Source organism: Agelaius tricolor, unplaced genomic scaffold (genome assembly GCF_023055355.1).
Source record: "Agelaius tricolor isolate 1412-34295 unplaced genomic scaffold, bAgeTri1.0.p SCAF_14, whole genome shotgun sequence".
Lineage (NCBI taxonomy): Eukaryota > Metazoa > Chordata > Aves > Passeriformes > Icteridae > Agelaius > Agelaius tricolor.
This window is the reverse complement of record NW_027269274.1, coordinates 6,209,889-6,237,717: the sequence shown is the minus strand read 5'-3', so window position 1 is coordinate 6,237,717 and position 27,829 is coordinate 6,209,889. Positions and strand designations below refer to the sequence as shown.

General features: G+C 41.3%; 1 protein-coding gene across 30 annotated transcripts in view; it reads right to left on the bottom strand.

Moving 5' to 3' along the window:
* MAGI1 (membrane associated guanylate kinase, WW and PDZ domain containing 1) overlaps positions 1-27,829 on the bottom strand; it is a 337,856-nt gene that overhangs the window by 166,278 nt on the left and 143,749 nt on the right. For all 30 annotated transcript variants that reach the window (XM_071439416.1, XM_071439423.1, XM_071439422.1 and 27 more), the window contains exon 2: positions 4,603-4,719. In XM_071439416.1, the coding sequence (XP_071295517.1) occupies positions 4,603-4,719 (117 nt within the window). The remainder of the gene's footprint in view (positions 1-4,602; positions 4,720-27,829) is intronic.

Sequence of the window (27,829 nt, the reverse complement as noted above, 5' to 3'; positions counted from 1 at the left end):
CAGGGTGCCCCAGCAAGATGCCTCACACAGTTGATAAACCTTCCCTCTCGATGCCAAGTGCTTGGGCTGGCAAAATTGAGCTGGAGTAAGTGAAATCCACTCTAGAAGTAAGGTGAGGACCAGGTCTTTGCATCAGTCAAAGCACCTCTGGTAGAGGCATGGCCAAGGGGTAATTGTGGAGTTGTTGCCATCTCACAGTACAGCCCAAGCTCAATGGAGCCATTAACTAACCCAAAACAGAGCATTATTTCTGGTCATCTTCACTAGCACATCAAAACACAGGAAAAATGTGTCCTTCAAAACAAAAGAAGGAAAAGGGATAGTTAGAGACTGGACCAACATAATACTAATCTGGATGATGTATTGATGGATTTCTGTCTAGTTTTGACAATGGAAGCTACATGCTAGGAATGAAAACAGCAACTCATCTGAACATCTATGAGAATAACTTTGCTCAAGTTTTAAAATCATGATTTTTCTTAAGCAAAAGACAAAAATATTCCAAAGTAAAGGCTTGGGTGAAGTTTACAATGAAATGAAGGCCTCAGGATGAAAGTCAAGGAAGTGACAGCCCAGTGGTGGTTCATGTGAAGTAAAAGCTGAACTACACTAACTCTTCCAAAGATTTGTCCATTGTAGCATGGCTTTATAACCACTTATACCCCATCCAAATATACAAATAGGTGCCCTGCCTCTCTTCCTTACTCTCTCCTTGTCCTAGCTCATGCTGCTGCTCAAGTTGTAAACTCAGAGGAGAATGCCTTGGGTCTGTAAATAAACCCGTGGGTTTGGTGTGATAGGAACAGCAGAGCACTCGAGACTCACAACAACCAAACTTGGAGGCCACCTGGAATCTTGTCACAGCTGTTGTTTACTACAGAGCATTGCAGGGAGAAATCAGCTCAGTGGGGAGCTGGGAGCTGAGGGGATGAGGACTGGGGGAAGTGTGCTGGAGGGGCAGATGGCACTGAGGAGCAGGGGAAGAATTTGGTTTGCAGAAATGTGTGTGTGGTTTGCCAGCTTATGTCAACAATACTTCACCTTTGGGTCCATTTAAAGGTCTCATTTGTTTATGATCATTCACACATTTAGGGATCAAATCCTCTGATCTCTCAGAAAACCATCTTGAGGCAAATGCTCATATGGTCCCTGGGAGCTGACATCATCCCACTCATCCTCATGGGTTCACCAGAAAATAAATCAAACTCTTAATCAACTCTCCTAAAGAAAAAAATCTAAATGATGCTTAAGCAGCGTGTCATTAACAAAATAACGAGGTTGAGCCAAGCATCCTGCATCTTTCCTCCCTTCTGCTTGACCTCTGTCCTAGGATTTGATCCCTAAAAGCTGGCACAAGTTCACTCAGTTCAGAGCCAAGATGGGCTCAGGGTTGTATGGGAAACAGAAACATTCTGGATTTTCTCACCACCTGCACCAAACCAATCCAGGCTGAATCACAAGAAATTCTCACCAGAATTTCTGGGCAAGAACGGGTTAACAGCACCTTTTTCCATTTTGCATTTACTAATTATCACTTCATTTAGCCCTTATATTAGTAATAAAAAGCAATAAAAAGCAGCCATCAGGCCAAGCATGCTCAGTCCAAGTGACCTTGTGTTCTTGTTTGTGTTTACCATATAAGCATCAGGGAATTCCATTTTCAAAATACAAGGCTTCATAATCCATTAGCACTGGAGATTGGTCCAGGGCTCTGGATTTACTGGTCACGTGTACCAAGGAATAAAAATATGAGCATACAGCCAGATTAATCTCCAGATCTGTAAAGCATCCCAACCCACCAGGCAGCAGTCTCATTCCAAGCCACACAGGAATATTAGCATCATTCTTAAAAGCCACCATTAATGCCATCCCTACAGCAAATGAAGAAAAGATTAAATGTTACCTGCCCACAATTTAGAAAGTGTGGAGACACACAATAACTAACACCACTTCTCAGGTTTTCCACTTGTTTCATAAGTGAAACATGAGTACTGATGCCCTTATTAATACACCAGCAACCCACATCTCCCCCAGCAATTTTGAAAAGGCAGGAATCACTTTTACCGCTCTTAATTTTAAATCAAAAGCAAGACCAAGCAGCTTAGCTCACCATCAAGTTCAATAAATCAGATAAAGGAATCAATGGAAAGCATTTCAAAATGTAACCTTGGTAACGTGCAAAATGTTTCCCCGGAACTCACACTCATTTGCTTTATTTGCTGTTTTAGGAAATGAAATATCACACATAGGCAGAAGGGCATTAGTATCACAACACTGCATCTCCCAAGCCTAACACTGCACGTGCTCTCCTGGAAGGCACTTTTTGCAGTATGCCCTAAAAATCTGCAGTCTGCCAAGTTAGGTGATTGAAAAATAATCATATTTCACGTTGACAGAACGGCAAATGGAAGTGTTCAATAGTAAACAGCAATCCATATTTATTCTTTATGTCCTTTTATGTTGTTTAAACATAATTTGTTTCGTGCTTTTCACTGATAAAATGAGCATAAACTCCATGGTGTTATAACAGCATCTGCCATTTGAAGAATCAACATTTGTCAGTGTTACCACTCAATTTTAACTGGTCTTACACAGCCCTCCTGCACGCAACACTTAGACTGAAAATGACTACTACTGTGTGTACCACTATGTGATATTTGTTGGCAAATACTGATTTTTGAATTGCAACATAATTATTCAATATTTATATAAGTCTACCAGGATAAACAATCTCTGATTCACAACGAGACAGAAATCTTCAAATTATTTTGCTGCTTATCTCGGTATCCTATAACTAAGATGTTTACTTATTCCAGCCTGATCTAAAGGGCATATCATTATTTCCACAGCTCAGCCAAATTAAGGAAAAAAAGCTCTTCCTTAGAAGTGTCCCCTGCCACCTGGAGAATGTCAAACAGAGGTGCAACAAAGTAGGATCACTCTCCACTCTTTGTATGTCTTCCCAAAATGCCAAGGACAATCTCGTTTTAGTAATTATTCTGACCTTCTAAGGATTACCATGATCCAGAGTTCTTAGTTTTTCTTCTGGTTTTTTTTTCAATTGGTTTGTTGGAGTTTTTTTGGGTTTTGTTTTGGTTGTTTGGGGTTTTTGGTCTGTTTGTTTGGGTTTTTTTTGTTGGGGTTTTTTTGGTTTTTGTTTCAGGTTTTGTTGTTGTGTATTGGGTGGGGGTTTTTATTATTTGGTTTTTTTGAGTGAAAATGAGCATTTCTTTCTCAGCTTTGCTAACTCTTGTTCCTTATCTCCTACATGAATCAAGGATGACCTTCCAACAGTGGAAGATGCCTTCAACAATGGCACCCAGCCATAAAATGCTGTTCAATTCTACAAGTTAAACAAGCATCAGAAATAAAGTTCTGCTCAGGAAATAAAAATAGAAGCCTCTTTTATATTCATAGGTTTTAAACCAATAAGCAACATTCACCATTCTGATATTAATATAGACTCTTTCTAAGCCAAGCAATCACTTCATGGCAGTTTTTTTTAGGGCTTTTCTCAAAGCAGGCATCACAAGGCTTGCACCACACCATCAACTGCTCCAAAAAGGTAATTAAAAAAGCCTCATTCAGAGATGAATCATTTTCCTTTTCAACCCTATCTGCTGTCACACATGGAAGCCTGCCCAAACTGCAAACAATCTCCCCCACAGGAAGGCAGCCCCAAAAATGAAGATGGAATTCTATCGCCGGCCGGGGGCTGTGCACAAATCACAAATGGGATGGGGCTGCTGTGGAACGTGCCTTGGGCTGTTCTGTTTTCCAGCATCAGTCTCATTACATGGTTATGACAATGGGAAGATGCCAGCAGCTCACATCCCTGGTAGCAGACCAAGAACTTAACGTTACAACTCACTTTATAAGTTTTTTGACCAATTACACAAAGCAAAAGCACATTGACAGTAGTTCTAGCCAATAATCACACATACCTTTGGTTAAAACAATGCTTGCTTATTTCAAATACAATACCTGCTTGTAAGCCTTAAAACACAATGCACAGAGCTCCATTATTAAGCCTAGAACTTCCTAATATCTGGCTAGATAAACTTTTCTGCAGCTTAGGGAGTTATTCTAGACAAGCGCTAATACACAGACCATTGCTCTATTTGTCCTTACTTTTCTACTTCTTACACAATTTTTCTGCTGACCTATCTCATGGCTACTGCTTAGCTCTAATCACAGCTCTGCTGTCTCTGAAGCCTGCCTTTTGCAGCTTTCCCCAAACCCTCTGATTTTAAAGATTCCCACAATATTCTTCCCCAGGAAGTGCAGCAGGGCAAGGTTTGTCTCTTACTGTCACTGTGGGACACAAAATAACATGATGAGCACACATAGCTCTCCCAAGGTAAAAAGAGCAATTTTATTGTCTGACTCCAACATTTACAGATTTCCAAAAGTGACAGTGGATTGGAGGGTGAGAGTGCCACCTCTCCAATGACACTGGACAAACCAACAGTCCATCGAATTTCTCCTCCTCCATAAAAGAATGCAAACCAATAAGTTATTTACATAAAGTGTGTGAGAAAGTACAAGAATATAAACATCAGAAGGCTTAGAAAAACTTAAAGAACCAGGGTGACAACTTACAAGGCACAGCGTGGCGATAAAGGTTGTCTCGGATGGTCTGCTGCAGGTCGTGGTCTGGTGACCCCTTCTGAAACCTCTGGTTGAGATAATGCCTCAGATCCTTGTTCAGTCTGCTTCCTGCAAGGAAAAAAGTCCATTATTTATTTATTTCTAAACACAACAGCCATTTATTCATTTCTAAATGCACACAATTACCATTTCCAATTGAGGCAAATGGTAGATTTTCATTCAGAGCCCCCTAAATTATGGCATGCTGACTTTATGAGCAGAGGCTCATCTTCCTCTACAAATGGCTAATTACCAAAAATAACTTGGCTGTAAACAAGAGGTCTCTCTTGTCTCATAATGCCACATTCTTCCTGTGGTGTTAAACAGATCATCATTCCTGTTTATCACTTATTTGTCTGAGCAAATGGAGACAGACAGATGACAGGAAAAAGAAGAAAAATAATAAGAGTATTGCTTTTGCAAGCCTCTGGAGGGTGAGTGGGGTGGAGAGACAGAAGGCAAAAGCTGCTCCCATTGAAGCTACTAATAAAGCTGAACATGGCAAAAAAAAAAAATCAAACAAGTGCTATACTTTCCCCTGGTATCCATCCCAACACACAGCAGGAGTTAGAACAGTATTGATTTAACAAGTTAAGAGCACCCAAAGTCCTTAAAAACAAAAAAAACAATATCCAATGTTTTTCACCTAAATCTCTATATTTGCCTGTTCAGGTTTGAACACCTTCAGAAGTGTGAAACATGATAACTGAGTTGAAAACAAAAGTAAAAAAAAATTTACAAAAAAGAAAAAAAAAAAAGAAAATAAATGTAGCTGTTAACGAACAGTGCCAGTTGCTGAATACCAAACCCTTTTTTGTAACAGAACATATGAACTACAGAAACCTAATGAAGTCTTTTCCCAAAAATATTTCTAAGTTTGGAATAACACTGACATTAATTTGACTGAAGAGCAAACACAGGGATTGAAACTCTTCTGTTCTAAAATGAAAAGGAAAAAAACACTGGAAAATCTTCTGAGAAATGCAACCAGGATGATCAAAGCCTGGAGCAGCTGCCACACAAGGACCAAGAGAGGGATGCTGCAGCTTGTGGTGGACATCCTTCCCCACATGTCCTGAAGCCACCCAGGGACTGGGCACTGCTTGCCTCTCCCAACACCAGGACTGGGAGACACCAAGGAAAACTAAGCAGGATCCTGGTTCAGAATCATCAGGGACAAGAGTCCCCAGGCTGTGCACCCTCCCTGGAGAGCACTGTGGGGACAAGGAGCTGATTCAGGAGATTCAAGGGGAGATGGAAAAGCATTTGTAGGACAGAAGCATTGGGGGCTGCAGAATCACAGAATGGTTTGGGTTGGAAAGACCTTAAATATCACCTTGTTCCCACACCCCTGCCAAGGGCAGGGACACCTTCCAGTGGGCCAGGTCACTCAATGCCCCATCCAACCTGGCCTGGAAAAGAAGAGGGAAAAGGAAATCCCTTGGGCTTAACATTAATGGCTGGTGGTTGGGAGACCCAGGAAAGAAGTGGGGAATATCAAGTATCTTGCCCTTCTCCTTCCCTTTGCCAGGCACCTTATTTATGGTCCCAGCTGGAGCCAAAATGCTGGACTACATGGACCTTGGACTGAACCACTGCAGCTGTTTTATCATTTGCATTATGATTTTTTTTGATTGTGGATATGTAATGCAGAGATCATGTCAATACCTCTGGATATACACTGTCAATATACTGAATGCAGCCTCAGAGTTGCAGATTCCTGGCTGGAGCCTCTAAGAATCACTGCAGAACAAATCAAAAATAATAATACTGCAATGGAGTGCAGCCGGACACTGGGTCTGGGAGGCAGAAGCAGCACCAGGCAAATGGTGAAATAAGAAAGAGAGCAGACTGTTACATGACTGTGGGCAGGATGAAACCACTGCAGCCCTGCAGCATTTTACCAGAAATGTTGGTTTAAAAACAAAACTAAACACAAAAAAAGCCCGCAATCTGAAGTACTGTGTCAGATTTCTAAAATAATTTTGTGACTTGTATTTAGATCCTCCTGACAGCTTTTTATTTTAATTAAATCTCTTATTGAAGAAAAGAAGGCTCAGGCAGCAGGCCTAGGTATTAACAAAAGGAAATTTTTAAAGACCAAGATGCTCATTGCAGAAATGAAACAACAAAACTGAAATTATGGGAGATATAATTGGCTCAAAACACTTTCCTGAGCAACACCCTTCACTCCCAGAGCGAATTATCAACCCATTTTCTAACAAATGGTCTCCAGTTATTGCGCCATGAAATTTGTTTCCCACATAGGAGGCACTTGGAGGGTTTGGTGGACCTGTGGGCTACGGTTTTTCAATATCAGAGCTGACTTTCCAAACTCCAGATGTTTGATTTCATACCATGTCGTTTGACTCCAGAGAGATACTGGGCACAAAAAAGAGCCTCTGCTGAAATAATAAAGTAGTTCTTTATCTTTAAACTAAACAGTCCATATATTTCTTTGCACAAGAGAGAGTAAGGCAAGGTAGATTTTCATAGCAAAAAAGGACAAATATGACAAACTGTTTGGGCATAATGCAAGGGCTTATTCCAGGGAAGAAATTAATGCACAGAACTGCATGTATCACATAAGTAAACTTTCTTCCAAAATACTGTGTGATCCCTGATTCAATGATTTATGTAACAATAATGTCTTGAGGTGAAAAAGCTCTGCTGAGCTAGGCCTTGTTTGACCACAGAATATATGCAATTTAATGATGATATCCTGCTTTTAGCTTCCCTCTGCGCCCATTCCATCTAGCATCTCAGTCTATTATGGCCCTGCTGGAAAGTTTGGTTATTTGGTTTATGCAGGAGCTGGGATTTCCCAGCTGAGTCACTGAAGCACTAGTTAAAAAGGCACTTGCAAAAACAGGGGCTGCAGCAACACTTACACTCACATAAGTGTCCCCTCTGGGGGCTCAGAGTGATGCTTATTTCTATTACATTTTTATTTTAGAAGAGAAGGAAGAAGAAGGGAAAAAAAAAAAAAAGAGGCAAAAAGAAACCCAGCCCCCAAAAAGCTTCCTGTTCCTAAATTCTAGGAAAGTCTTGACAGAAATGAAGGCTTCTTGCAGCTCTGATGATCTCAGCTCAGCAGTCGCTGAGGCCGCAAGCTGTGGGCACAGGCAGGTTCAGGAACTCCCTCCACTGCATGGCAGAAGAAAATGAGCTAACACAGAAACTGACTCTATGTGGGAAGCTGCCAAAGGGATCCAGCACGGAACATGTTGGGTTTTTTTACCATTTGAAATGCTTCTCTCTGCTCTGATCTCTTCCAAAAATCTCCCCTGAGCTCAGACGGCACGGGCTCAACACTGGCTTTATAAACTCGTGTGCAGCACTAGAACCTACTAAATAAACACTGCTGTACCCTTAGTCCAAAATGTATGCACCTGTAATCTCTGAGAACCTGAAAAATCTGCCAGTGACATTTCAGCAACCTCCTCTGTGCAAATCTTAGCAGCAGAATTCATTTTGCTCCACGGGGGCATCGCTGCCTTGTGCAAACTCCCTCTGGGACCAAACCTCACCTTTGATGGCTTCTGTCCATGCACCAGCCACCAAAAGATAGGCAGGTGCCCAGAACCACCTCATTTTATGCAAAAATCCTCCCCTTTCTAAAATTTAAATCCATGTCATTGTGCTCAAGAAAATACTTCCTTTAGAGAAGAGTTGTGTCAACCAGAAATATATATTGGCCTTCAAAATACTCCCCTGCTTTCATGGAGACCTGATTTTACATTTACTCTTTTGAGATTCCTTCTTCTCTTCTCTGCTAAAAGGATGTAAAAAGATCCAACAGTGATAACAGTGGAGGGACAGGAGATGCAACCCAGGAACAGCAGTTTCCAAAGCAGAGGATACAGGTCTGAAGACCCAGTGCTCTATTCTTCCTTTGTCAGGAAGGTCAGGATATGATGGAAATTGTTTATTTGTACACAGAAAAATCACCTTGTTATTTCTGTAATGAAATTTAGGCTGATACATGTATCTTAGATCATCAGACACACACAAAAAATGAAAAACTCACCAAAATTTATAGTTCACAAGTAAGATGTTAAAATATTTTTTGGTGCTGTTGCAACAGTTTCCCTTTTTTCTTTGCTGAACAAAATCAATGCCCTTTTTTAATGTGAAGGTACAGTCAGAGAACCAACTTTTCACTGCTTCACTCCTCACAGTACTACTCCAAACCTGAGATACTTCCATCTTATTATCTGAATCCTTGGAATGAAACACAGAGCAAAATGGCTGGTTTAATCTATTCTTCTTAATTATTATACTGTAGAGTATGTCTATCACCCTCCCCAACCTTACATGGTAACACCATTTCAGTAGCAAAAAAGAAACCCAAAGGGGAAGCATCTCTCATAGGAAAAAAATAAATAAATAAATGAAATTACTGACATATGGTTTTCTGAGAAAGAATGAACTGCCAGGTTTTTGTAGCTCAATGTGTAACTTAGATGGGTTTGTGATTAATGAAAAATATTGACTTATTCTAAACACATTGCTCCCAAACCCACAATTCTGTCACACATTTGTCCTCCAGCAGTTACCTGATATAAAGTCCCCAGGGAAGCTTTGCTTTGAACTGTGCTGTGACACTTGGTGCTAAAATTCCCAGCCTCTGCAGGAAGAAAGCTGCACGTGGGATCATCTAACACTGACTTTGCTGTGTGAGAACATCACCTCTTGTTGGGCTCTCCCAGCAGCAGCACAGACCTGGGAGCCTCCTGCCCCACTGCCCTCCAGCAATGAAAGCAGACTGCAGAAATGACCAAGCACAATCTGAATTTTTCCCCAGGAAAAAGCTGAGTGTGAACATCGTGGGGCTGCCAGCACCTTCCTGCCAGCTGGTGGATAGTCCATGCCAGCACTGTGCAATATGTGTGTGCTGAAGATGTATTTTAAACTCCTGCTTTGGAAACTATCATTTGAGAGTTTATGTTTCTATTAATTACTGCAGCTGTTTGATCCCATTTCTGCTCGAGATGGTCTCAGATAATCCTGATCAACAGCCACACTCTGACAGAGCCTATAGATGCTCGTGCAAAGATGGGTCAGGGTCAGGCCTGGGACACACTGGTCCCTGACCTATATTACACTCCTCTAAGCAGATTACACCAGTATGTATTTTTTTTGCTTTACCCTTCTTTAGGAAGGCAACCAATTGCTACACTCACAGTGACTGATAGCATCTGAACTAGAAAAATCTATTTTCCATGTCTGAACTGCAACAGAATCCCCCTTCTCCTGTCAGGATCTCTGCTTAAAGGTGTCTTTAGCAGGGGGATTCTCTGTGGTCAGACAAAGACCATTTCAAAACAACAGGGCCATGAAGCAATGAAAGGTTAAAGGCCTCACTAAAGGGATAAAAGTGCAATAGAGTTATCTGGATTAAGACTCTCTCTCACCACCCTGATGTCTACATTGAGAGGGAAGGATTCAATTTTTTAAAGACACAAAGATTGCACATGTTGGATTTGCAGTATAAACCCCTGACTGTAACATACTGTCTATCATCTGAAGATCTCTATCTGAAGGTATTTAACTAATAAATTATCATGGTTGGCAGGGTTTTATTTCTGTGCTACAAAACATACAAGTGCAGATAATGGGGGGGAACCCTACAAAAACCAAGCCAAACAAAAAAATCCAAACCCTGCTCATTTAGAGACACAAGCAGAGAACTTGCAGCTGGTGTTTTCTAGAGCAGCAAGTGGACTTGCAATGTCAGATGATTGGCACTGCAGGCTGGGGGACTTCACTTGTGCTCCTGCTCTGTCCAGCAGAAGGTACTCAACACAAACTCATCTATAATTACAGCCAAAATAGCTCCCCTTAGCTAGGAAGTGTGTTAACTAAGCTGGTTATAAACCTATTAATCCCTTGAAAACAACAGCCTATTTTTAAAAGAAATGTTAAAATATTAATAATGTAACGCAACACAACTTTTCAATCTGTTGTAAATTCTTACTATAAAGTGGGGTGTGGACAGGGCTCCTGGGAAACAGGAGACAGTTCTTAAAACTTTTCCAACAGCAATGCCAGGGCATCACCACTGTCTCTGACTAATACTTGCCATCAATTTTCCTCAAGCCCTGTTGCAAAGGTGTCCCTGATACTCACACATATATCCTGTTAATGCTTGGAGAGATTAATATTCTATTTCTGGGCAAATTAATAGAATAATTTTCATGTAAGGTCCAGGAGGCAGCAGCCCATCTTAGAAGGCTGAGTAGATTTTTATCATTTAACAAGACTGCACTGGTAGCCACATCATCATCAAATACTCCTAATCCCAGCAGTTGTTATGGAAATGAGAATAGTTTGTGTTCCATCGTTTCATCCTGCCCCATCCTTGTCTTCCAGCTGCTGTCCAAAAGTGATTATAAATAATGGGGCTATAAAAGCCATTCAATAATTAGAAGATTCATTGGCCATATGCCAGCAGTGACAAAAGAGAGTGATTTATGTAAGATGAGTCTGTCACATCTGCCAGATCACAGTTTCATTACGCCTGTGGCTTTAAGGTCACAGTTTAGCACTGTTTCAACAGCCATTTGTCAAGGGGGTGCTGGGGAGGAGAGGTGAAATATGTCATGGTTTTGTTTGCTTTCTTGTTTTAACTGCTAAGTAAATAAGTAAATAAAGTGCAGTACCTACATTTGTTATTTCATGTCTCCTGCGAGGTCAAAGACACAAGAAGACATTCATCATGGCTGGCCAGGGTTCAAATAAGATCATGAGGAGAAAACCCATTTAAAAGCCTTGAGAATTCATGTGGCTTCTTAAACTCAATACAATCTAAGCATGTTCTGTCTTCCAGCCACCCATGAAATGAAGGTACCTTGTAAACACATAACATGTTGGTAAATTAATTGCTACTACATTTTCCTAACACAAGTAAACTTAAGAACCTTTTATGGTTCAGTGTTCTAAAATTATATTTAAACATTGCCATGGGAGTTCAGATTAACAATTAACATGGCTCAGCAAACACCTAATTTGATCCCAATTCCATTTTCGCATTTTCTTTTCCTCTTAAACAAAAAACACCAATGAACTTTTATTGCTGGGTACCAATCCTAGTACCATAAAGTCCAGATGTTTAAATGTTCCCCATAAATGTTTCAAAAACCTCATCTGTTATTGTCAGTGATTGCTCCCATTCCAATGTGGACAGTCTCTGGTGACAAAAACTGCTGCTCTGAGGGTGCAGACTGGATCTTTGCTGGAAATGCTACACCCAGGACCAACCAATATATTACTTTAATTTGTACCAGCCTCCTAAAACCAGACTGCACTCAGATGAACTGCTCAGATCAGAGCCCAGATGCTGCCAGATTATTCTAACAAGTCCACACCACAACAAAAGCAAAATGACTACTCACCCTTTGCCTACCTCCTGAAGTAAAACATAAAATACATCCCAATTTTTATGCTTTAGAAACTTCTCTGAACAACAAAGCCTCATCCATTGCAAAAGACTTCCAGTGGAAGGAAATGATGATAAGCTGGAGGGTTGTGGCATAAAAATTGCACAAAGTTCCAGGATGAGCCACCTGCCCAGCAATAAAACCCCACTTGGATGGAGCAGCCTGGCTGCTGAATCAGCAGTGAGCACTTCAGTGCAGCCAGTAATTCCTGTCTGGAGAATGAATAACTTACTTTATTACTGAGAGAACTTCTTAAAATGTTATTTTAGGTGTAAGCTGTGAAGCTGAAGGAGATGTATTCACACTCAGAACTTTCAGGTCATGTCCAGAATCAGGAGCAGGCAAGAGCCTTCTTGGCATGGCACCTTTGGTATCACTCTCAATCTGCATGGGTGAGTGAACCAGCACTGAGGTGGTAATTCAGCATTTGCTGCTGCAGAAATGCACTTAACAGATCATAAATCCCTGGTAAAACTCTTCTAAGAGCATGTCACCTCATCTACTGTATTCACAGGGTGCTCCACCTTATTTTCTGCGCATTAATAGAGATTCATATTTCTACACTAAATTTAAACAAATAGCCTTTCAGCTGAAAAGGGCCAGAAAAGCCCACAGAGCTCAGGCATTGAGGTTGAAAAGAAAATAATATCATTATTTATACACCAGGCCTGAAAATTTTGAACATTTGTGACAAACACACTTCTGTTGCTCTCAATTGAATTCGGACTAGCAATGGTTGCAAATGCAGCAGCAAGCCCAGCCTCTCTCCCTTTTTGGCCCCTTCAAGCTTCTGGGGCCCTCCAAGTTTCAGCCCTGAATTTCTTGAGGCTCCTGGAGAAGAAAATTCCAAATTCCTTCACCCTCTGACATCTTTGCAGCTCAGGACAATCCTGACCTGGGAGACAGGGAGGCCACGCAGCCAGGACTGCAGCCCAGGAAAGGGAGCCTGCTCTGCCATGGAGAGACAAATCAGATCTTTCTACCTCAAGAAGGATCTGTTTTATTATTTTGTTCCTCAAAATACTGAGGTTTAAGTTCTGCTCCTCTTCTTAAATCATGTAATATCATTTGTGTCCATATAGAGCCTATAGCATAATGATAAATAATGATAGATATTGATAAATATGGATATAAATAGCTATTGAGAGATATGATAAATAATGGTGGATAAACGATGACATTTCTCCAGAGAAAGTGGCAACCATACCTGCCCCAGATAAGCCTAAGGAGCAGAAAATCTGAGACACCTGAGGCAAAAATACAACAGAACATGCTGCTCAAGCAACAAGAGCATGTGATGGATAAAAGAGGGAAAGGCAAGGGCAGCAGTACTGATGACTGTTGGCCTTGGATACCTCTAAAGCACGTTTGAACTGGCCAGGCACAAAACACGAAACACAATTTGTCTCATCCAGATGGGTGCTGGCAGATGTGGTGCCCGCCCCAGTGCTTTGTAGCCACAGTTAATCATGAACCCAACTAACTAAAAGCTGGAGATTAACCACTCCTGCTCTGTTATGGACTCACAGGAGACCTCTTTTCTTCCCCTATGCCATTTTCAAGAGATGATACGAGCTCCCTGCTCTTGCTTCAGCTTTGTTTTCCTTGTTCACTTTTAAGAACCCACAGACAAGGAAATGGAGACTGTCAGGTGGTCTCTGAGAATGACAGTAGAGAAGCAAGAGAGAAGGAACCCACTGGGAGGAGAAATACAAAATATTTTCCTACTGAAATGAAAAATATCCAAGATAAAACTATAGATTAACAGCCACACACACAAACTTTGTGTTTCCACAACAAAGCTCAGGAGGTGTGTGGACAAAGAACAAAGCAATGCAACATCCTCTGGTCTTGTTTCCAATGAAGCTTGGATTAGTATCATGCTAAATACTTTATCCAGTTCTGTGGCCAGATCAGTGTTGACCCTGAGTTAACTGGCTGGCAATCAAGCTGTAACATTAAAGCTACGCCCACAAGTGCCTCTGCTTGGCAGTGACCTCAAACCAAGTGCCCAGAGCAAAGGCTCAGCCCTGCAGAGCTTTCCAGCAAGGCAGAGCCAGAGGTGAATGCAGAGGCTGCTCTGAGCAGGGCATTGTGCCTTGCACACAAAGGCCCTGCTGTGCTGGGGCACCCTGCACTCTGTGCTCCAGCAAGGAGCAGCATGAAGCCATCAACAGGGGCAAGGAACGCTGATGCTGCCATGTAGGCTTTAAAAAAAAACAAAAAAAAAACCAAAAAAAAAAGTAGTAGGAAGAGAAAAAAACCCTCCTACAGAACTGAATTGAATGCAGAATGAAGTCACTGTAAGAGAGCGCCACGGGATGCAGCCTCTGAAGGATTCAGTGGAGTCTGCTCTGAGCATTTCCATCAATGAACACAGACTGAGCTACGTGAGCAGCCCAGGAAAGGCTTCCCAGGAAAGCACAGCCTGCCTGGGAGCCACCCAACAGCCCCTGGCACCACCCAACAGCCCTTGTCACCACCCAACGGCACCACCCAATGGCCCCTGGCACCACCCAACGGCCCCTGGCGCCACCCAACGGCCCCTGGCACCACCCAACTGCCCTTGGCGCCACCCAACTGCCCCTGGCACCTCCCAACGGCCCCTGGCACCACCCAACGGCCCTCGGCGCCACCCAACGGCCCCTGGTGCCACCCAACGGCCCCTGGCGCCACCCAACGGCCCTCGGCGCCACCCAAGGGCCCCTGGCACCACCCAAGAGCCCCTGGCACCACCCAACAGCCCTCGGCGCCACCCAACGGCCCCTGGCGCCACCCAACGGCCCTTGGCACCACCCAAGAGCCCCTGGCACCACCCAAAGGCCCCTGGCACCACCCAACAGCCCTCGGCACCACCCAACGGCCCTCGGTGCCACCCAACGGCCCCTGGCACCACCCAACGGCCCTCGGCACTACCCAACAACCCTTGGCACCAACCAACGGCCTCGGCGCCACCCAACGGCACCACCCAACAGCCCTTGGCACCACCCAACAGCCAAAGGCACCACCCAAGAGCCCCTGGCACCACCCAACGGCCCCTGGCGCCACACTGCTCTGGGTGAAGCTGCCTGGGTAAGGGACCATTGCTCCTGCCCCTTCCCTCTCAAGATTCCAGCAAGCTCTGCCTTTTCTAGGATTCAGGGAGCAGCAGAAGCAGGGCAGGGGGTGAAGGAGAAAGTCCAGCTAAAATAATAAGAATGGGGGAAATGAAGATGAAAAGCACTTGCAGAATTCACTCCAAGGAAAAGACCCATTTCTGGAAATGAGATGCACATCTCTCTCTGTCTCCTAAAAGGAGCTGCCATATGTTCTAAAAGTAGGATATAATATTTGAGCTGTAAAAGCCAAATCAGCTTGAGGAACAGACGGCATTACAATGCTTTAGCAGAACAAGCCCCCCGTAACAATATGCCAGCAAACTCATTTTCTAGAATGGCACTAGGAAAATATTTGCAAAATCTGAAACCCATTCCCTAAATACAGCATTTGGTTCTTCCAGAATGGGAAAAAAGTGCCACACATATGCCAGAATTGGGGAGTTCTAAATAGCTCTTCCTATTCTTTGATTTTTTGGCTTGCTTTTATCTGTAATTTTCGGATGGTGGGGTTTTTTTTTGGAGCTTTTTTTTTAAAATTTGACCTCAAATTTCTTGAGCAGTCATTCTTGTTCTTCCTTGGTTGCTGGAGGGACAAATTCCCACAGCCCAGCCAGGTCACCTCTGAATTTTGATCACAGTGTTGAGTTTTTCCCTCTGACCTCCCAGGCTCCAGGACACACGTCAATATTAACAGCCTAATTTCCAGAGGAACTGAATACATAAAATCTAATGCTGGCAACCTGTGATTGTCAGGCTATAAACACACACTAAATGAAGATATTGTCAGAACACTAGAATTTTCATGCTGTTTTTCAAATTCTTTTTTTCCCCTCTCACAAGCATCTCTGTCACAAACAAAATTTTGGCCTCCTTGGAAGAAAGCAGCTGAAAATCATTTGTCCACAGGAATAAAATCTTTCCAAAGCATATTCCAGCTGCTTTTGCCCCTCCTCCAGTGTGGTTGGATGATACACACTCAGGTGCAGCAGCATCTGACCAAAGAAAAAGAAATCATTTTTTCATCTGCAATATACTCATTTACAGAGTGCTACAGGTTAATTTTCCAACTTGCCCAAGAAACTTCCCAGAACCAAAATTTGCCATGAAACAAATAAAACCAGAAACAAGATTTGCTGTGGTCTCACCTTAGCAAGTAAAGGTCCTGCTCTTTCTACATTATTTTCAAAGAGCACAACTCAGCTTAACCTCTGATGGACCTCTATTTTTTTTTCTTTTTTAAATATAATTACACATTTATGTACATATAGAATAGATGCCAGACCACTAACATACAGTACAGAAAGGAAGCACACAGGCAACAGTGCTGTGTGATTTAGAAAATCAGGCTCTCAAAGCTGAATATAATTATGAGCTCAATCTGTTGGGAAAAAACATTTAAATGGAAAAACTTGTATAACAGTTGGGAGCTGTTGAAGCCCATTTTACAAGAGGCCCAAAAAGCCACAAAAATTGAGTAAGGAGGTCACACTAGTTTAAAAACAAACCTGACTTACAGAGAAAGTGACTGCAGCTTTTTTCAGCTTCATGTTGTAGACAAAAGGAAAACAAGATCTAAGCAACTGGACTAGCTCTACTTAATTATTTTAACTGCAAACATTTTTGTTTTATTTTTATTGTATCATTGGAAGTGTTTTCTGAGGGATGGAGGATATTCTCCATCCCTGGAAAATGTTACATCAACATTGAATGTTTTTCTTGAAAAATCAAGATTAAAGAGAAATTGATTCAAGCTAGTTCTCTAATGTCCTGAGCTATTACTTGGAAATGTGATTTAGGAAGAGTGGGTTAAATAGGCAGGTAAAGGATCTGGAAGAATTGGGGAACCAACAGCAATTTAAGAGAGTTCAGAGCAAAATGAGGCAATGAGCTGAATCCTTTGAATTGCTCAGGTGACCAAGAGCCTGGGCAAGTTGAGAAAACCTTCCTGGTAAAAGAGAAGTGTTAACAGGGCTACTCTGCTGTGAAAGCAATTCAATACACAGCATTGTGGGCCTCCCTTTTGTGCAGGAAATGGAACTGAAATTCGAAAATCAGATTTTACAGCACTGACAGAATGAAGGAGTTGGATGGAACAAGCAAGAACCATGGCAGTCAGTGATGGGTTTTAATAAAGTACCACTACATCTTATTGGCAAGACTCAAAAGTAAAAGTGAGAAGTGAATCAGGGCAAGGCTGCTGTTAACTATTGCACAATATGTGAAGCAAAAAAGCTTTGAGATTCTTGGGACTGTCTCAATCACACAGAGCAAATCTTCTCCTCTGTAACCTTCAGGTTAAAGTCTGGTCAAAGGCAACAGCTAAAATACTGAAAAACTCACATTTAAAATGAAAAATCATATAATCTGTACAGTGTTGGTCTCTAACATAAATATAATCCTTCATATAAAGCAAGTTTGGCAATAAAAAAATTAAAAGGCACATGAAAAAGCTTACTAGGGTCTGTAACAAACATCTTTGCCCTGGTCACAAGGCCTTGTTCTCTTAATGAGTTTAGGAGTGCCTGTATCATGTTTCTGTCACCCCAGCTTTTCCCTACAAGAAACAAATATGAATATTACAGATGGTAAAACCCACATTTTCTCGAGCAGGAAATAAATGTTTATATGCAGCATATAGCAAAATGTATATTTCCAGAGACAATAGTTACAAGATTTAGACTTATTAGTGCAGGAATTTTAATGGAAAACATGTTTTTGGGGATAAGAATTTTAATTACAAAGAAACCACATACAACTTGCTTCTTTAAATATAAAGCAGAGCAGTTCTGCAGCAGAATAAAAAGGTCTCTTTTGATGAAAACAGAATATTGGAATAAAGAGACAAACACTCAGCTCGTGTGTATGGCTGGACATTTCCCTGGTAATGCTTTTGATCCCAAAATGGCATTTGTCAGGATGGAGACATTCCTCAGGAATGTGACATTTCTGCAGGAATCAGCCCCAGCTCTGATGGTGCCTGCTCAGCTCCTTCCCCTGCCCCCAGCACAGCTCCTAAGGGTCCAGGCTCAGCCCAGCCCTTCTGCCCACATCCTTCTTTTCTTTCCCCTTCTTTTCTTTCCCCTTCTTACAATCTGTAGACAACGCACACTGCAGGAATAAAATCCAGCACACCATCTAAAAGAGGGGGCTTATGAAGGCTACCAACAGCCAGCCTTGATCTTCCTTCTGCAAACAAAAAAAATACTAATCACAGTACCAGTCCAGTTCTGAAGATACAAAATGGTACCTCCAGAATGGAGTTTCACAGATTCTGGTTTGGTAAAAATGGGAATACAGACTTTTTTTGGCAAGACAAGATGCTGCAGGCATCTTGCACTAAAAACAATTAACTGGAAAATACAAGACCAGAAGTGGACAAAAAACCAGTTTCTCAGAATTCCAAATGGAAAGAAACACTGGTTTCATTCCCATTACATTACTCCACAATGAACATCTTTTGTAAAAGACTAACAGGAAATGCAGAAATTCAATGTTCAATCAGGCTTTGTTGCTGACTTTGTCATCATGGTATTTTTCTCATTTTACAAGACAAGTAGACCTGACCATGCTTTATTCCCATTTTTACCAATAAAAATGGTAAATTCTTCTATCTCTTCAGACTCACATGGTTCTAACCAATTTGTAATTCTGCCTGGAAATCTGCATGCTCCAGCAGCAGCTTTACTTCATTGCCATTAAAACCAACAGCCACTTTATTTTTTATTATTTTGATAAGCCTTCTGATGATCCAGCTAAAGACTACAAGAGAGGCAATAGAAAACAATAAGAATCAGAGTTAATTGTCTAAATACCAATTCTTCCTCCTTAAGTCTTTATTCTTTAATTTTGGAGAGCTCTTCTTGTACCTTCTTGTCGGTTTGCAAACAAACATTTTTCATCCTCATTTAATCAAATGTATTTGGATGGAGATCCTTAACACTGACTCTGTAATGGAAAGCTCTCATCAGCTTAACCTTGAATTAATTTTATGCTTCTCTCATTTTTGGGAGTGCGCAGTCAAAGCTCTGGAAGTTCTGCAAAGCTGAGAGAGGTTTTAAGCACCACAGATACACTGAAGCCTCCTATACTCCCTCTGCTACTGGAGGGGAAAAACAAGTTGTAGAGGTCTAAACTGATCCAGCAAAAGATGCAAGGGAGCACAGAATGGGCTTTGCATTTCTGCTGAGTGAATGTCACTGTGGTTTCAGCTTTTATGCTACTCTGGGATTTCAGAAAGCTCTACCTCCAGTCTTTAAATCATCAGGATTTTTTTTTCTGCTGGCTTAAAAAGGACTTTTGGTCAGACCCTTCAAGCTTGGCAAGGAAAGGTGTCAGACAAGCAGCATGCAAAAGGAATAGGCTATTTATCAAAGGAGCAATCCAGAATAATGCACTGTTCCTGCTTGAACACAGTCCCACTGCCCCACTTTTAGAGTCTGAACCAGGGCAGATGAACAAAGGAGCAGCTTTGGAAGGCAGATTGTTTTTTAAATAAAGAATTTTAAATAAAGAATAGAGCTTCATGCACAAAGGCATCCAGGAGCCACAGATAAACAGCTCACAGAGGGGACTCAATAGAATCCCAAGTCTCCTCCAGACAGGAGCTGCACTACTGTCCCCAGCTTTGGGCTACTCACACTCCTCTGCCAATAAGCCCCATGGGGAAACCTTCAGATTACTGGAAATAAATTCTGCTGCTGCTTCTGAGTGAGGCTGGCCAGGCTGCCCAACCCACCACCTCTGACAGGTGTTTTTTCACACTTCTGTCCTTGTTGGTTTTTTTAATTGCTTGCCTAAATATTAATTCACCGGTCTTGCTTTACATTTCGTTGAGTTTGGTCTTCCTTTTAAGTCACAGTCTTTTTGATAGTAAAGCTTTTAAAAGAAATTTAAGGAGTGTGACCTTTCCATGATTTGATTCTGGTCCTGGTCCTGCCCTTGCACCTCTGCTCAGACCCAGAAATTCCAAACAAGGTGCATCCACAGCTGCTGCAGAAACACCATGTACACATTACCCTGCCAGCACAGAAATGGCAGATGCATCTACACAGGCTGACAATTGATTTACTCGTCATTTGCAACCCTTTGCAAAGGAACTAGACTTCCTAGCAATCAATGAAAAAATAACCTTGTTAGCAAAAAAGCCAATGTTCTTTTAAATTAATCAGTTCTTTTTCATCCAAACAGTACAGATAATGAGAGAGATGATGACATTTTACATGACCTATAAAAAGCAGAGTTTCTATTTTAGGCTCTCCTTCGCAAGGGTGCCAGGATGATTATGTTTTGTTTACTGGACAAAATAATCTCTTATTTGTTAAGGCTTGAATGCAATTTTATACAGCACAAAATTTTATCTTCTATTGTCTTAATTATCATCTGGAGGGTTGAAGCATGAAAACGATGGCAGAGAAAAAAATTAATATTAATGTGTTCTAGCTGCAATTTAAAGAGAAAGGACTTGGAGCTTCCTTTTGCTCGTGAGCTTAACATGCTGCATCAGACTAGTGAATTATATCCCATTTAGCTGCTATTGTTTCTCCAAGCAGCACGAAGAAAACAGACACCAACCTTTTGTAGACATTCCCAATGTTCAAACACACAACCTTTTCCTCTAATTTCCTTTTACATCACTTGGAAAACAGTGTGAAAATGCTTCCTGCTTAGGATGGTGTGCAAGACTACATTCTTGTTTTTTAAAGTTCTTTGCATGACACCTTTGTCACCTACAGCATGTTCTCATGCCAGTGTGAAAGCACAGGCAGCAGGAGCCTTTTCTCTCATTTCCCTCATTTGCATCCTAATAGCCAGAGGATTCAGGGTCTGGGGGAAAGGTGCATTTATCCCGGGAGGAGATGGCAAAACCAGAGAAAGTCTTGGATGATGAGCAGTGCACAGTGACACCAGTGGGTTTTCTACCTTCCTAGCTAGAAATCAAAGGGGAGCTTAATGCACTGATTTTAAATTAAAACAAACGAAATGCACGGTCTGACCATTTCCAAAAGTACCAGTAGGGATTGGAAAAGACAGCACTTAGATGCAATGAGACACGGTTTAATTCTTTTGCAGTTGCATCCGGCTGTTTCAGCCCTAACCTTTCCAGGTCTGAAAAAGAAAGGGAGGAACTCAAAGGTTTAGTTTCCCTTTCTTTTGGACAAGAAGAGGAACTGGATTGAACTTTTTTTTCAGGGCCTGCATACACAGTTAGAAATTTTTTTTAAAAAATCAAAAATCAGGCAAGGAAAGTATCAATTAAAAAGAAGACTGGTTTCTAAATTTGAACTGATATGACAGTCAAGATATACTGGTAAAAAAAAAAAATCTGTACTTTAGCGAGATAAATTTAAGGAACCTGAAAACATAGAAACAAAGAGTTTGCATGGCTTATTCATTTTAAATTGCATCACAATTCATTTTAAATGAAGTTTTAATGCAAAATGAAATGCACTAAGGCACGTGTGTCACTGTGGCATCTTGCAGCACTGAGAAAGTGAAGGAAATGTCTCAGGTCTGACTCAGCTCATGGGCTCCAGGGCCAGCTGCAAACACAGCAACAATGACACCAAAGATCTTTTTCCCCCTCTGCTGTTTTATGCCATGACTATTTTAACACCAAGATTGGCTACATCTAAACATCTGTGTTATAGTTTTTCCCCCTGTGGAGTTATTTTTGTTTGTTTGCTTGTTTGCACTACTTTGCAAAATCCCGAAATGCATAATTCTGCTTTAGCAGCTCCAAGTTTAATCAGGTGGATTATCTTCATGCCCACCTAAACTGTGCTCAGAATATGGAAACATTGATCATCCACTGTGTAGAATTACAGAGATTTAAAAGGTAAGAAGTGGGGTTTACAGGTATTAAAAGTTTGAGGAAACTGCTCCAATAAAGCACAGAAGAGTGTGAATTACGTGCTAATCACCACCACCACTCCACTCCAAGCCAACAGGAGGGAAGTGGATGGATCTGAGGCTCCCCACAGCTCCAGTTGATGGGTCTGGGAAGGCAGAGGTTGCTGGGGTTTGCATCAGTCTGCCCCAGGTGTGGTGACCCCATGGCTTCACTCAGGGCAGCAGAGCCCAGAGCCTTCCCTTGCAAGGCCAGCAATTCTGGGGAACTCCCCCGTGCCCTTCTGCCCATCCCACCCAAGCTTCAAACGCTCCAGTCACCATCACCTGTGCAAGAGCTCACACACAAAAACCCTCCTACTGCAGTTCCAAACTACTTAAAGACCCAACAGCGTATGCAGAAACACAAATATCTTCTGCTTATTGGATGACATAGAGCACCCAAACCCGAGCATCTACAAATAATGATCAATACCTGTACACACATAATATTTCCTATACAGACACTATTTAACCAAAGAATAAGGCCACTCAAAAATATCTATAAATAAATGAGGAAAGAAAGAAAAAAAAGAGAAAAAGACAAAAGAGAATGGAATTAACAGCCAAACAAAATACAACTGGGAATGCAGTTAAGCTGAGGTAAACCAAGAGCAGAACATATCTGATAATTGATCAAATCACACTGTCTAGCAGATTAGTGCCTAGTGAACAGAAGGGCTGAAGAGCACAGACACTCCAGAGTGCCAGCTATAAAGCAGAGTCTAATGAAATGATAAGCTATTTATGCAAAGCATTCATGGCTATGACAATTCATTTGCACAGAGTGAAAATAGAGTAGAAATTTGTCAAAATGCAAATACAACAGTGACCTATTGATACAAGGTCAAAATGTGAAGGGGAGAAGCAAGTTCAGGACACCAGGGCTACAATTACTGCAGTGTTCAACATTTCTCTCTTTACATGAAGATTTTTCCATCAAAAGATAGATCTAAGCAATGCATTAACATGAAGAAAAACGAATAAGACATTACTGAAAAGGAAGCCAGAAACACATCTTATAATTTGAATTAAGATCTTCTGCTGGAGAATGTCTTTATCTTACCAGGCAAAATAGCAAAGCAATTTTGTAGAATTTAATTGAGAAATAAGGCACACAAAAGGGCTGCTTATATGCATACCTCAGTAGGAGATACAGAAGAGAAATAAGTCCTCTGAACAAAACTGAGCACTGCACATCAAACAATGTTGCCAAGTGCCACCAAGTGCCACTGCTTGCCTATGAAATTTCATATTTAAAACCATATTTAAGGAAAGTCACATTGCTTCCCCAACAAAAAAGCACTTGCTTTTAAGTTACTATTGCTATGATACACTAGACATAAATATATCCAGGTCAAACCAAAAGGAAGCACTTGTATTTTTGTTTGAAATTCAATGATCTGGTTAAGACATTGCTATTTTGACCGCCAGGTTTAATTTTGAAAGGATTTGAGCAGCTCTACTGTCCAGCAGCCATGAATAATTCTGTGCTTGAACACTTTTTATAGAAGTACATGAAGCAAAGCACCTCTGCAACCTGCAATGCACCTGTCTCTCACCAGCTTTATTACAGGGGTGAGTGAATGCAAGCTAAACAAACTGTACACTCCTCAACCCAGCTGGCTTCTTGCTTTCTCTCTATCTGCACACACATATAATTTTTTTTTTCTCAAACATTTCAGTTTTCATAAGCAGCACAACAAATTGTTGTTGTCCTTTTATGAAGAGAAAACAATTGGATTGGGGATTCTTCCTGTGCCCAACACCATACATGCAATAGAAGCTTTTGAACACTTATGCAGCCCTTCAACAGCCTGTTTCAGTAAGAATTCACTTGCTTCAGCCAGATTGCTTTTAGAGAATCTTTTTCAATACTGCAAGCATTACAGCCCATACAACAGAAAGAATTGCCATTATCAGCTGATAAAAAGAACTGACCTGGGAGTACACATGCAAACATACACCAAATGATTATTTCATTTATTTGGGATCATGTTTTGGTCCCTTGGTAAAGAGCATAAAATGAGAGAGAGGACTACAGGTGCTCAAGAAGAAGAAACCTGACAGGTTTCAGTTCAGTTCTTCTATCAGCTATTCCAGGAATTTATTAATGTCACAGGAGTTGTCTGCATAAGGCAGAGCACAGTCAGAGCACCAGTGTAAGCTGCCTGCATTAAAGCCAGCAGCCTGCTGTGGTTGTCAGCACTAGGAAATCATGTGTCTCTGGATGGTGTCTTCCATAACTTTTTCCTCATAATTCCTCACAATGGATTTTCTCCTCTTTTGCATTTTACAGCTTAAAACTCTATAAAGCTTGCCAGCTCCACCTTGGCTTTTCCTTGCTGGCAAATCATTAGAAATGACTGAAATAGTTCTGTGCAAATAAACTCAACCTTCAGCTCACATCAAAAGCCATTTTGAGGATTGTGTGCCCTGAAAATGAAAATTGTACCCAGTGCTTTCCTCTTCCAAGTCCTTCACCTAACCAAAGCTGCAGGCTTGATATTAAGGAAATTCCTGATTTAACAATGGAGTCTCAATTAAATATGACAGGAAACTTTTTTTTTTTGCAATTTGACTTCAAATATTCTACGTGTCACTGTTAAGGGAGAACTGAAAATAGAAAAGATGAAAAAAGCATGCTTGCCATCACTGCCATAATTTCATTGAGAAAAATATTACAGAAATATAAAACTGAATGGATGTGGTTTTAGGAAGACAAGGTACTTTTTATTCAGTTTAAACAGGGTGGCAAGAAACACTGATGGATAAACTCCTTAACTACACTGAGTTTTGTCAGGGGTTCACACCCTGCTGCTTTTCAGAAAGCTCCTGACTGCCAAGTGAGTGATTGCTATTCTTATGTGTCTCCTTTCACTGGTATGTTCCAAATGCCCATTTCTCCTTGCTAACACATAACATAATGGTCTCCAACTCAGGAAAAAAGTAATTTGTGCTGTTTAAGTACCCAGTGACAACAGAAGTAAATGACAGAAGGTATGAGAGAGATACAAGCACAGGATGACGAGGACAATCTTTAAAAGCATCCCTTCTTTTTTCCCTTTTTTTTTTTGTCTAAGAGAGACAAGATATTTTTCAAATGCCCCTAATTATGCTACCCTACCTGTAAATTATTGTGCCACTCTTTTCTTTACCCAACCCTCCTGCCTGCTCAGATGAGAAGTTCAATGAACTATCAGCTGTCTTCCAACTTCATACCTGCAGTACCAAGATCCCTGAGCCTCAGAAGATGCCAGTAGAAATATCCACAATACAAATATACAGATTATTCATGCTGTACATACACAGTTACACTGTTTTCTTCTTCAGGATAAAAACTTTTTTTGGACATAGATTTGTATCTGTTCTAACTTCTCCAAAACATATCTTGGGGAGTAACAGGGTTCTTGGGAAACCCAAATAATCCCAGCTGTGCATCCTCATGTGATTGTGCACAAGCAGTTTAATGGTTCCATTAGAGGCCAGTACCAGGCCCCCAAAAGCCTGTGTGCTGTACAGAACCTAAAATAATCACAAAGAGCAAATGTCAAGAGTTGCTGTTATTACCATATGTAAAGTGCAGAACAAAATTATTTCCCATCAGTTTTGCTATGAAGAGAGCACGATTCAATACAGCTTTTGTGCTGAATAGCATGTCAAAAATAAAGGCAATTTAAAGTAGAACTATCTAATAAAACAATAAAGAGAAAGCAAAAAATCCTGCTGTAGAAAATAAACACAAACCATCAGACCATGTAAACTGTCTGAGGCAAAAAGGCAGAATGGATTCCAGTCTTAACGTTGGAGTAGCTGGTTAAAATGGCTGAAAAGCTTGTATCTTCTACATTGTAACTTACTCAAGAGCTGAGAGCATCTTGAGTTCCTTATTTGCTGTAAAAATATCCCTAATGTAAGGACACAGAAAATTACTAACACAAGTTTGAAACTTTTTTCCAGATTGCAGGATTTGAGATGCATCTGTTACTTCAACAATCAAAAAAAAAAACAACCCTTATAACATCACTGTGTTAAGCACCCATTTTTTTAATATATATGGTGTGTACAGCTGAACACATACTGTGGTTACAACCTGTTAGGCAGTCATATCTGCAATACACACTGTGGGCATTAATGCAATGTATTCCTACATGCAGGGCAGGGGAGCACTCCTTGTTTTACACATGAAAAATTTAGATTCAGAAGGACATGTGGGATGCAAGCAGAGGGGAGGAGGAGAAACCAGCCCACTGGATTGCCTGACCCAAGTGCTCTTACATTCTGGGCCACTGCAGAGAGCACCAGGGCCAGCAGTGGTCACACAGAACACTCAGAGATGACACAGAGCAGTTCTAAAGCAGTTTGTGAACACATTCCTTCATTCAGATTCCATCCTCTCACTGTGGTTTTATCACATAGCATTATAATGATTTATTATGCTATAAATTATTTCAAGACCAAAGACAAGAACTGTGCATTGAAATACGCAGAACAACCAAGAAAAATCTCAAAATCTGTCAACAGATGAAGATCATTTGCAAGAAATTTAATACAAAGGGCAGCTATGAAACCATTCAGTGTAGAGCAGCAGGGAATTGGTGCTATGGCACAGACCTGAAAGTGTTAATTTAGGATTTCCCATGTGTGCACCATGTCCTGGGCAGCATCAGGCACGGGATCCCCAGCTGGGCCAGGAAGGGGACTGACCTGCCATTTCAGCTCCTGGGGCAGTTTTGAGTACCACAACATAAAAAAGACATTCAGCTATCAGAGAACACCCAAAGGAGGGCCATGAGGAGGGTGAAGGGTCTGGAGGGGCTGTGTGAGGAGCAGCTGAGGGCACTGGGTTTGTGCAGCTTAGAGGAGATGGAGGGGTGATCTCATTGTGGTCCTCAACACCCCCATGAGGGACAGCAGAGGATCTCCTGACTCTTGTGACCACTGACAGGAGTCAAGGAGATGGCATGAAGCTGAGTAAGAGAAGTTTAGATTGGGTATCAGGAAAAGGTTTTTCACCCAGAAGGTGTTTGGGCACTGGAAGATGCTCCCCAGGGAACAGGGCACAACACCAAGCTTGTGTGATTTCAACAAGAGTTTGGATAGCACATGGTTTGACTCTTGGGATGTTCCTGTACCAGGCCAGAAACTGGACTCAATGATCCTGATGGATCCCTGCCAACTCTGGATATTCAATGATTATGACAACTGAAAGCTATTGCAAAGTCAGTATTTCTGCTCTTTTATCTTTCTTAATACACAGATAGGAAGTTCTAGGTGGTTCAGCTGCCTGCTTTGCTCGCCCAAAAACTTTTAATAGTTATTATTGTTGATATAATAATAGGCATTATTTAATACCCTGGTTTTGCTCTACTACTGCTAACCCAGCTGATTGTGTAACCCCATGTTATCTGAACACAAGCTAGCAGAAATGATGGCATTTTGAAAGAAAAGCCATCCATCCCCTCTCCTTTGCTAGAACAAATTCAGGCAGTTCTCAAAGTAACAACACACCAAGACAGATTCCAACTCTTTGAAGATATTGATTCACAGTTCAACCACCTCAAGGACTTTTTTACTTGTAACAACCTTCAATAAAACGTGCACCAATTTTTTCCTGTAACACAAACTGTCAGTTTCTGGAGGGCAAATGCTCAGTTTTCCCACATTTCTTCCACTTTATTGTAGGCAAGGGGATTTGTCCTACTGAAGCACTGCTGAGAATTGATTTGGTTGTCATTCCAATTCATTACTAGT